General features: G+C 39.6%; 1 protein-coding gene across 1 annotated transcript in view; it reads right to left on the reverse strand.

Annotated features, from left to right (window-relative positions):
* Positions 1–8,403, reverse strand: part of RASSF3 (Ras association domain family member 3) — a 98,965-nt gene extending 90,562 nt beyond the window's left edge. Inside the window, exon 1 of the mRNA XM_074827304.1 lies at positions 8,283–8,403. Coding sequence (XP_074683405.1) covers positions 8,283–8,403 — 121 coding nt within the window. The remainder of the gene's footprint in view (positions 1–8,282) is intronic.
* Between the last annotated feature and the right edge of the window lie 3,291 nt (positions 8,404–11,694).

Here is an 11,694-nt window from a genome sequence, read left to right on the forward strand (position 1 = left end):
GCTGAGCCCCCCAAACATCCAGCTAAGGGTTAACTCACAAATCAGCACTTTCTTTTGGTTTCCCTTTAGAAGAAACCTGACCAAAAAGTAAGAACTGTAAAGAAAAGTATGGTTTAGGTCTAGCTGCCTGAGCTGCCAAGAAGCTGTGAGTTCCTGACCAGACCTGAGCGAATAAGCTCTCTCTACTTGCTGGAATTAACAGTGGACAAGAGGTACCACTTTGAGTTCATGGAGGAGATGGATTATAAAAAAGTGATCCTAAGAGCTCAAAAGAGACCTGATTTACCCGCTTTACCTGAATGCAACATTGGGAGTTCATTCTGAATTGCTGCTGAAGGATCAATGATCACTCTGTTAGGGGAGATAAAAACAGCAATTATATCCTAGAAGGACAGAAGCCAGACCTTTAACTGACAGATCACATGAAATCTAAAAACTTGAACTTCCTGCTAGACCAAACCTGCAGTCTCTTATGTTTAAATGTGGGATGAGAAAAAAGTTGAATCAAATCCATTAAATTAAATGAAGCTTAATACAAAAATAGTTGTGCTCGTGCAGAGTATTCTGTACTGATCATGTCTAACGCTGAGTACAGCTCAATTCTGAGCATGCTTTTGCATGCTGCATCCAAGCTTGGTCTATGTTTACATATCAAGTTCTAATGTTACATTATCTCTTTAAAACAGGTAATTCCACACTACTAATTCATTAATGTTCCTCTTCATAAATGACCAATCCACAGCTTTTATTTCAGACATTATAGGTCATCATTCCCACCCTGATAGTGGACCTTGTCGCAGATATACTGGGGAGGTGGTCAGTTTAATGTACAGTTGGTCAACTTCATTTTGTCTTCCTACAAGCTCCCAGGGCAGCAAAGAGATGCAGTGGAGAGAAACAGCATCTTCCAACAGCCTATTTTATAATGTGGGTAAAGGAAAGAAAAAATGTGGCAGCAGAAAGTAAAATTAAATCTTCCAAAATACTTCAGAAGAACAAGTCCACAAGAGGCATAGTACTAGCAATTCCTGGTGATACTGACACTCTCACACGTTGTGGACATTCACTTCAGTAATCCTGATCCAAGCAGCCATTGTGCCTGTGAGATGAAGTTCAGTCTCTGAACAGATTTTTTTCTTACATTTATTACAGGCTTATGAAAATCTTAATAACTCTCTGGGTACAAATCAGGGTTTTCCTTTGGAAGGGAGGCAGAGCAGGCATAGAGATTCGTCTTGTCTCATTTAAAACTGGTAGAGCCAAGGAAAAAGGAATTCAGTGGGATGCCACATTTGTCTCATCTAATTATCTGAGAAATGGAATAAAACAACACATGATGCAATTTGCAAAAGCCACATGACTGGTAAGAGCTGTGAATGATAACCACCATAGAGAAAAACATACCATGGATTATCCAGACACTCACAGAATGCATCTCCGTTGGAAAAATACAGACTCACAAATGACAGAAAAAACTAAAAAGTTATTTCATGAGTAGAGAATTACACAGAAATGAACAATAATGAGAGATGCTTTCATATTGCCTAGCTTTTATCAGCATTGCACTTGAAAAACACAAGAACAAATGGACTGGGTTAGACCAAAGATCCATCTAGGCCAGTAGCCTGCCCTGGGAAGAGCCTGCCAGCAGATGCTTAGTGAACATGTATGAGGAAAAAAAAAGTTAATTTTGAGTGAAATTTCCCCCTTGTGCCTTTCTACTCTCTGGCAATCTGCAACTTAAATAAATGAGCCAGAGGCTGTATCTGCACCTTTTTATTTAATATCCCTTGATGGCTCTTTCCTCCATTAATTTATCTAATCCCTTCTTGAATACATTTATACTCCTAGTCTCCTAAACATCCTGTGTTAGTCAGTTCCACAACTGAATTATGTGCATGCATATGTATGTGAAAGAGCAGTTTGTTTTAAGCCCCTTGTCTGGCCATTTCACGGTGTGGCCCTGACTTTTACACTATGAGAAATGGTAAAGAACTATGCTGTTTGCAATTCTCCACGCTGCTCTTATTAATATAGAAGCATACTCTCTTGCAGCTGCCTCTTACCAAGCAGAAAAACCCCAGTCTGTAGGAGTTTACTAATCTCTGATAATCAGAAGTCTTCTCTCGTATCTTCAAATACTACTATACCCTTTTTGAGAGTGCAGGGTGACCAAACTGCTTCATATGACATGTGGGCATGGCACGGTTTACTGGGATTTCACTTTATTTCTTTCCTAACACTTCCATATATTCAGTTCCCTTTTAGCTTGAACATTGAGAAGAGTCTCTTCAGAGAACCATCTACATGATTAATTCTGTTTTCCAAGTGGTATCACTAAATTAGAAGCCACTGCTCTGTATATGCAGTCAGCATTTTCCCCATATGGTTTTGTTCATATTTATCAACACTGAATTATGTTTTACTGCCCAGTCACTAAGTATGATGTGTTTCTTCTACAATTAACTTTAAACTACCTTAATGACCTGTTAACGCTGACATCTTGCACCCATCTTCTTTTTAATTTTGTTAATAAATGTTTTTTTATTACAGATGCCAACACAGATTCCTCTAGAACTAGGTAAGTGCACTTTTAAGCAAATCAGACAAGAAATACTTAAAATGAAAAAAGATAGGAAAAGCACATAGAGATGTTTTTGAAGAGGAGACTAGAAACTAAAATTATGCTTTCAGAACACAAAAGATCTTTAAATGGAACACTTCCATTAATAATCTATGTATTCTTAAATGAACATTGGACACAGGCCATTGAATGATGATTAAGAACATTCAGATCAAATGGTCTGAAATGTCCGAAGTAGATGAACAAATATGAACCGAAAGGACTGCACTCAGTCCTAATGCAGGCAGAAAACCTGTATGTATGGCCTGATAGTTAAAAGGCCATCATCTCCTACCTACTTCCAATCTGCTGCAGTATCCTACCCATATCCAGCACTACATAACTCATAGCCATGAACGAGACGTTCAGGACATAAAGATGCAGCAGTCTGAAAAGGCTGGATCAGAAATCCTGGTTACCCACCACAGCAAGTCCCAGCGAGATGCGACCTTGGGTTGCTGGATCCATGCTCCGGAACAGCCACCTGCAGTCATAAGCTCACCTTGTCTGCTACCATGTTAGGTTTAAATATAACTGATTTACATCCAAGCTGGCTTCCACTGAGACAGTGTCCTTCTCCTGCCTTTCCCAAAGACAGCTAATTAATCCTTCAAATGATATTCCCTTGGAGGCAACCATCTTGTCCACCCATGTGAGCTTGAATGCTCCAGAGCCACAGTTCCCAAATGTCCCTACACTCCATTTATCATCATCGGTGTTGGGCCAAAACTCTCTCCATCATTACCAGAGATCGATGCTCTCCTTCTGACTACCCCTCCACAAGATCTGCAAGCCCTTGCTTGGCCTGAGGTATCCATCACACCACAGAGCACTGCTCCTACACACAGCACAGCTGATCCTCAGAAGAGAACTGGGGCCTCAGTGAATTGTGGGGATGGCCAGGTGAACTTTTTTTACTAAAAATACAGGAGACATATAGGTACTCACTAGACAGTTGCAGGTATCCATGCAGGAGACATGGATCTGACTACAGGGACTGTAGAGGTGTGATATGCAACCGCTCTGAGAGAGCAGGGGAGGCAGTGGCTTTCACCACCTGGGTTTTGACAACACAGAAATACAGTGACATTATCTCTTCATTAATTACTCAGCTACACAGTCTCACAAATGCTAGGTATGCTACCTCTACATACCCAAACTATTCCCAGAATAACCTGATTAAAGAGGTCATGTAAGGACACAGGCACTTAAAGCATAACCAATCATATGTTACCTGGCCAAATACGAAAATAAGAAATTAATTCACAAAAATTTTAAATTAAGCTGCTCTAAATTGACATATGACACTAAAATTATGTTCTCCATTCCTATATGTGTTATAGATTTATTTTGTCAGCTGGATATATTTTGGAGAGAGAGTTCAAAGGCTGACTTTTCTCTTTGTCTGATCAGTTAAACTTTACATGTGAATTCTTTTAGGAGATAGTAAGTTTAAGGGGTATCATCAAACCTCTGTACAAGTTTCCATTTATTTTGCATAACACATATTCTTACATAAACATGATTTTATACTGGACACTTGACCATTCTAACCAAAAATCCTTCAAAGTCAGTAAAAATACTAACTTTAATATTAGAGAAGGTCTAAAGGAGTAACACACTAGGGGAGGAAAATTGCAAAAAAACCCCAACCAACAGCGGAGGGTAAAAACCAACCTCAGGCTGTGTGAAATACAGTTAGTTTAAGATTTTGTCAATAAATTTTCACTTTCTGCCCTCTGAAAGAGCATTCCTACGTACCTGGTAGGGCAGCAGCTCAAACTGATGAGAATCGTCCCCAGCCGAGAGCTGAGAATAAAGCTCTTCATGAGCCAGTAGGATTTGGCAAGAAACACAACTACACAAAATCACCCACCTCAGATTGACTTAATTTGCTGTGTTTTTTTATTTATTATAACAGCTTCAGAGCAAGCAAGGTTTGCCACCGAGGCAGTTCTGTCAAAGTAAAAAAAATGACGGCAAGCATTGTGCTTTACATGTTTTCCACAGAATATTATGGGATGCTTTTCTGAACAGGTCTAAAATCTGTTTTTTTCCTGTATAAGCCTGAAAAATGTCATAAACATTTAAATCAATGCAGATCATAAGATCATCTCTGCCAGTGGTAAGCATTAGTTGCTTTGGAAGAAACTGCAAGAAACAATAACAGTTGTGGGATCTGGGCCACAAAATTATCTCTAACTAATCCCTAATTGTTAAAAATTAGCTTAAACCCTGAAGCAAGAAGATTTATGTCTCTTTCAAAGCTTTTCTTGTAGCTTCAATTGTCATAATATTGAATATTCTTATTCTTCCAGACCCTCTTTAAATCTTGTTACATTCCTGACCTCAGCAGCATCCTCTGGTAATGACTTCTACAATTTAATTACACGCTGAATAAAAATTTTTTTTAAAAATTCCTTTTATCTGCTTTACATTTGTCATCCCTCACCTTATTCCTCTGCTATAAACCAGAGAAAATAGGAGCTACTTGTCTATTTTGATTTTTTTGATCATTGCTTTCTTTAGTCTTATCATGGCCCTCTATGATACTTTTTTCCAATTCCATTGTGTTTCAATACCCCTCCCTGTATGTATGTACTTTATCATGATAAAACTTCTAGTGATATGATGTGTCAACACAAATTCTATGAAGATGTTGTGGAAAAAATTCAAATATATTTCAAAGAAATAAAGGCTCTAGAACTCTAAATACTACATCCCTCAGTTTAAGCCTCTTAGAAAATGTTATGTACCTTTGACTAAACTAAATGCACTTAAAACATTATCAGCTACATTTAGTATATTCTGAACCATGTCTAAGATATTTTTTAGTCCTTCAGTAAGTAATTTAATCAAAACAAGTTACTGAAGACCACCCTCGAATTTTCTTCCTTCTTTTAGAGCTTAGAAAGGAGCATGTTAGCTGTAGGCAATAGTCTGTGGCCAACTATCCCAAAGTATCCATCCAAGGACAGGCTGGAAAACTAAGGATTTTTAGGAACAGCAACTTAATTATGCTTTGATAGCTCTTTCTAAAATTGCATCAAATGCAACTTTCTGAACACAGGGACCTATAACAGTTCTGAATTCACTGTCATACTTAAAAACTAATTTTGTGCTTCGGCAGATTTTGTTTCTGGGTCAGGCAGAGAGGACAAGGCATCCCGAGACATGAGTGACAGAAGCACAACAAAAGCAACAAGTCTGAGGGTACCATGCAAAGGCACAGTGCTCATCCCTTGGTTCAAATGATGTATGATATCACACAAGATCTATGATGACAGCCTATTAGAGAATGTAATCTCTGTTCTTCCTAATGCATCCAAATAATAGAAGTTTCTCTTTTGCTGTTGTTAAAACATCAATTTATTTGTTAAAGCATAAGTGGCTAAAAACTATCAGTAAGTATTATTGAAACTTTAATTATCAGCTGGGTTATTCATCTGTGAAACAAGCCTAGCGATGCAGAATTGGTCTGCTGGCTCATCCTTGCTGACCCAACCGAAAAATTCTGTTAGTGCCAACACTGGTGCAAAATCTGGCAGAAAGACAAAGGCAGAGATAAAGCTGAAAACTCTAGTATGTTGAAGGCGAGGCTAAATCTCTTTGTGTACCAAGGTAACTAGATGGTCAGTACTGCTCAGACTAAGCTTATGTGTTGGAGAACTCTCTCAGAAGGACAGAAGGGCATTTTGGTTAAGAGTTACCAAAACATGGTGTTTTGGAGTTAAGGAAGCATGTGAGTAATTTGGTAATTCCTCAAGAACCCAAGGAAAATTCTGGCCACTCAAGAAAAAGGCAGAAATGTTCACGGTCTTCAGTGTAGTTAAGGTTTCATGCCACTTGCTGTCTTTATAAAGACTAAACAGCAATCATCAGTGCAAACAGGAGCTGTATCCCCTCCCCTGTGAGAGGAGCACCAGGGCTTCAGATTCCAGTTTATTACAGACTTACTCAATGAGATTGGTTTCAAGTTTGAGCTGAATTTTCACACTGACATTTTTTCTGCTTGGGTGCAACCTTCTGCTAAAATGTCACATTTCCACCAAAACCATAATTTTGTGATAATCATCTCATTGCACAGGTAGGAAAGGACATCTGGGTCACTTCAGACACTATTCACAAATTCAGTTCAAAAGAGATGCTAATACATACATTGAAATGATAGTAGAAAGGCAAATCTTACTCAAACCACTAGATGTAGAGGGAGATGGGAGAAAAACCACAAAAAGTATTATTTTTAAAGCACTCAAAGGTCACATTGTTTCTTGTTACAAGTCATGGATGCACTTATTCTTTTGTAGAACTGAGGGAAAAGATAACTGGCATGTAAACATTTTCACCTGTGTGTAACTGAGCTAGCAATTAAAGCTCTCAATAGCATTTATCGGTAATTTTTAGCCACTTATGGTTTTACAGAAACAAAAGAGATGCAGGAATGATCTCATGTTACAAAGATTCATGATGATTTCATGTATTAGGAGGACTTGAGATTATCAATATTCAAACAGAGGTTAATCAAATCTCTAGTTTTAGTCAAGGGAAGTTTTGCCACAGACTTCAATGAGCTGGGATTTCTTTCTGGATATTTGAAATCCATGGACCTCTTCACATGGGAAAGAAGTCACATGTCATTTAGACATATGGCCCAACAATGTCTCTGTGACAGGTTTCAGGCAGTAGAAGTTGTCCTTCCCCTCTCAGAGTCACAAATCTGTTATTTGAAGTACAACACTAAATTGCTCAACTGCAGAACTGACCCAAATCCCATCCCAAACAAATAGAAATTTGGTATTAACGTTGTAATACTTGCAGAATTGACAAGTACATTATTTTGGTCAAGAGTCCTCATCAAAAGAAAACTGATCTTGCACAATTAGTCCTTTAAGAAGAGAAGAAAGAATTCATATTCCTAACCTATGGCAGTGCATGTTCCTCCAGACCCTTGAGAGTATGCCTCAGCAGCAGCTTTAACAGACCATACTAAAGGGACAAAACACTCTTTGGGCTTTAAGGGTGTTTATGAGAATGCTAATCTGAGAGATGCAAACGCTTCTCTGCCAGGACTGGACGAGGATCAGAGCACTGAGTTGTCATTAGGAGTAAAGCCTTTTACTAACTGGTGAGCTGAGTGGTACTGCATTTCAGCTGATAAAATGGAAGTGAAGGACAGTGCATCACTGCTGAACACAAGCCCTTTCTCTAAGCTGCTCATCGCTTTGTGTGAACACTGGTACAATGAGTTAAGCTCTTTAGTTGGTTTGATCTTCACACAGCCTTCTAGATCAATTAACAGGTTAAGGCAATTCCAAATAATTTTTTGGCAGGTATTTAAGTCATCTTAGAGCTCCTATTTTGATACCAAAAGGAGAAACAAGGTCTACAAAAACAAGACGCCAAATATCACTGACATGAATATTAATAAGAATAAATTATACGGATGCAAGGGAATTCTTCATCTGAGCAAGTCTAATGAATCTTCTATTGCATTTCCAGAACATTTTTACAGTTTTGCCTACTGAGCCTCAGAGAATAGAAAAATGCAAACAATGCTGGCCTGCAAAAGTTAACCAACTGAATGGAAATAAATTATTTTTCCCTTTGAATTTCTTTTTAGGAGGAAAAAATGTCTTAAGAAACACAGCAGCAGGCTTACCAGCAGACTTCCAGAGAAGTTTTACTGTCCTCCTCCTTGAACTGCTCAATGATTTAGGAAACCAGTAGAAAAACCGTGCTATCCTCCTGATGGTTTTCCTCAAGTCATTTCTTATTGCCATAGCTGGAAGGGCTCCACAGCTACACCAGGAACAACAGACATACGTATCCAGACAGAGAGAGGAAAGCCCATGAACACCCACAGAGAGTGTGCTCGCTCTGAGCTCAGCGTCAGTCAGCACGTCTCAGGACCACCTGTTAGTCCTAAATCCCCTCCCTCTCCGTCACTCTGCTCCGAGCCCTCCAGACCTCCCTCTTCATTACAGGAAGCAGTTATATTAATAGATGCTTCGGCTAAAGAAAGACCAGTGCTTCTGAGTCTTAACCTGGTACTGTGTTTCCGATGATGTTAAAACAAGACATGTTTTCCACAGAAAGGTTTTGAAGGGTTCATTCGTTCAACTCTAGCTACCTTTTCTCAGCTGTAAACAAATAAACTCCAAAACTGATAGGGACAAGTCGCCTCTCAAAAGCCCTTCATTTAAATCCACAGGATTTTCTCTATGAAGAGTGTTTCTCAAAGACCTGCTTATGAAGCTTCTTAGCAGTAAATGTAACAGAGATTTCTACAGATACACAGGGTGTTAAAAATGCGACTTTTAATGTAGAGTCAAATCATTCACTGTCACAGTTTACTTAAGAATCAAGCATCTATGAAGATATCGCTATTCAAAGAAATTAACAGCATCTCAGTACTTAGACTACACATGCTTCAAGCATGATACATATTAAATGGTGAATCCAGAGATGCTATGAGCTAATATATGCCCTCCCCCAACATTTATCAAGAATTTTAGCATAGACTTTTTAGCAGCAAGACTATTTAAGCACTTCCCAAGCTTAGTATGATTTCCTCAACTACGTCACAAGCTTCTCTTCAGCTTCTCACATTTTATTTGATTTTTTTTCTTCTGCTAGATCTGGATGGTAGAAAACACTGAAAACCAAGACTAATGTCATTATGAAACAAAGATCCTTTTATATCAACCTTTAAACTACAGAAAGTAAGGGCTTTGTTACACTAGCTACGTTCACAGCATGCAGTTAATAACTCTTCTAGAATTCACAATGTATTTTTCTACACTAAAATATGTGAAGTATTTAACCCCAATTTATACATCTGACATTTTTAACATACTGCTACTTCTCAGGACGAAGCTAGATAGATTGCACTTCCTCTGGTCAATATGTCTGAAAACAAATAAACATTTCCATTTATACTGTATCTGTCACAATTCCTCAGCCAGTGTCAATGAAAGAGCAGAAGGCAGGACCCAGGCTGCCAGACTTGTCTCTTGTTTGAGCTCCACCCTGTCATACCAGTAGGAATTTAGTAGCAAAGTGACGGTTTTAGCACAAGTAGGAGGTCTGCCACCCAGTTCAGCACATGCAAGAAGCAGAGTTAGAGGCCCAACAGCTAACTTGCTTCTTTCAGGAAATATCATGGCTTTGAATGTTTAAGAGCATCTGCCAAATTCTGAACCAAACAATGACATTTTCTGAAATTTATACATCTAAAAATTTAATGAAAATCCAAGTGGCATAAAAAACCCCCATACTATTTCAGACCATAAGTGAATATATATTAAGATGAATAGTTTTATAATTTGATAAAGAATCCATACAGATATGTATAATCTTTAGCAGAACATGAAGGGCACAGGAATATTTTTTTTCACTGAACAGAAAACACTGATACAGTATTTTTATTATACTGGTATTTTATGAGGCTTAAAAATAATATTCAGTAAAACACATCAGAATATAACAATATAAAGGGGCAAACTGACTTTACTGATGAAAATACCAAACCTGTGGAGGTTTACATCTTACAGTGTTTAGTGCCTTAGTGGAACAAAAAATAGGCAAGGGCATAAAATGTTGCATATTACTTTAAGGCAAACAGAACTCACTCTACGCAAAAAAAAAGTCAGTTGGATCAATTTGACAATTATGCTATGCAACAAACCAGCTAATACAGATGAGAACATGGACCTGAATTCAAGCTGAACTGAACAACAGCGGTGGTTAGCCTTCCAATAATTTCACGATTCCTCCATCACTTTACATTTCTAGACTCTAGTTCGGCAAAATTGTAGAGCTAATGGAAGACAGCCTCTCCCCCCCAGCTAGTTAATGGGGGTTCCTCTCAACCTGAGCTGTTAGCTTTAGAATATGAGCCACTGTGCTCTGCACAGCAATGAACTGCTGTCAGCCTGCATCAGCTGCATCGGCTGGGCTAGGGAGAGTTCACATAGCCCCTCCTAAGACAACTCCAATTGCTTACATTACACTGAAGCATTACTAAAGTTAAGAATTCACTGTATTAAAAAGGTGCTACCCAAGGCTACATGTGTACCTTTCAATCTACCCTAACAAAGAGACAGCGCATGGAGATGCTCTCCGAGGAGGACAGAAGGACCTGAAATGTGAGCAGTCACACTCTTGATCCTTGCCACCCTTTAAGGAAAAAAAGCCGTGTAAGGCTTTTTCTTGCAGTGGATCTCAACCCCCAGGTCATCCTCTGCTCGTCTAAGCAGTGTGCTGGAGGAGGGGAGGGAATGATTGTTGCCCATGCTGCCGTCCCACCTGCCTGGGAAGGGAGGTGAGCAGCTGTCCCCTCTGCTATGTGCGCAGCCCCTGACCTCCTACCTCCCCGCAACGGTGCAAAGGTCGGATCTCAGCAGGCCTCCATGAAGGGCAGAAAAGGCACGTGCAGACTCCACGTGTGTGGTGCCCATCCCATGTGCTCTCCAGCCATGGGCTGGGATGCATGGCAAGTCACCATCTTGGCAGGAGAGCTGGGCACACCACACTGCTCTCAGCATCTGCCTCACAACCCGCTTTCTGCAAGGAAACCTGCACACACGCACTGGAAAGCAAAGGGGTGCTCATGAAACATCCAGCGGTTTAGACGTGTCACTGTCTACCCTGACCTTCAGAGCTAGGCAGACCAGCTCTGAACACAGCTATGCAATGAACCAGTGGCTGCCCTACTGTAGCCCTCCAAGGCTATTGCCAGAGCTGAGAAAACTAAAAAAACCCAAACAAACCCTCCCTGTTATGTAAAATACTCTTCAATGATGAACTGTAAACAACCAGTGGTGTCTGACTGGGAATATTCTCTTGGAGTGTGCTGAGTTTATATAGTTTTAAAGCAAAGTCTTTGCTGATAAGCCTTTGTTAGAGCAACACAGCAGTGCTGAGATACCATAAAAGTGAAGTCTAATGCACAGGCAGTGGTATCAGCTGGGGGGCAAATGCAGCATTTTCTCTGCTCAGGGCCAGAAAAGCATCTTTCCTCAGTGAGTTACTGACATTTCCACTCCTCCCAGCTCTTAGGTAGCAAATGA

This window comes from Strix aluco, chromosome 5 (genome assembly GCF_031877795.1).
Source record: "Strix aluco isolate bStrAlu1 chromosome 5, bStrAlu1.hap1, whole genome shotgun sequence".
Lineage (NCBI taxonomy): Eukaryota > Metazoa > Chordata > Aves > Strigiformes > Strigidae > Strix > Strix aluco.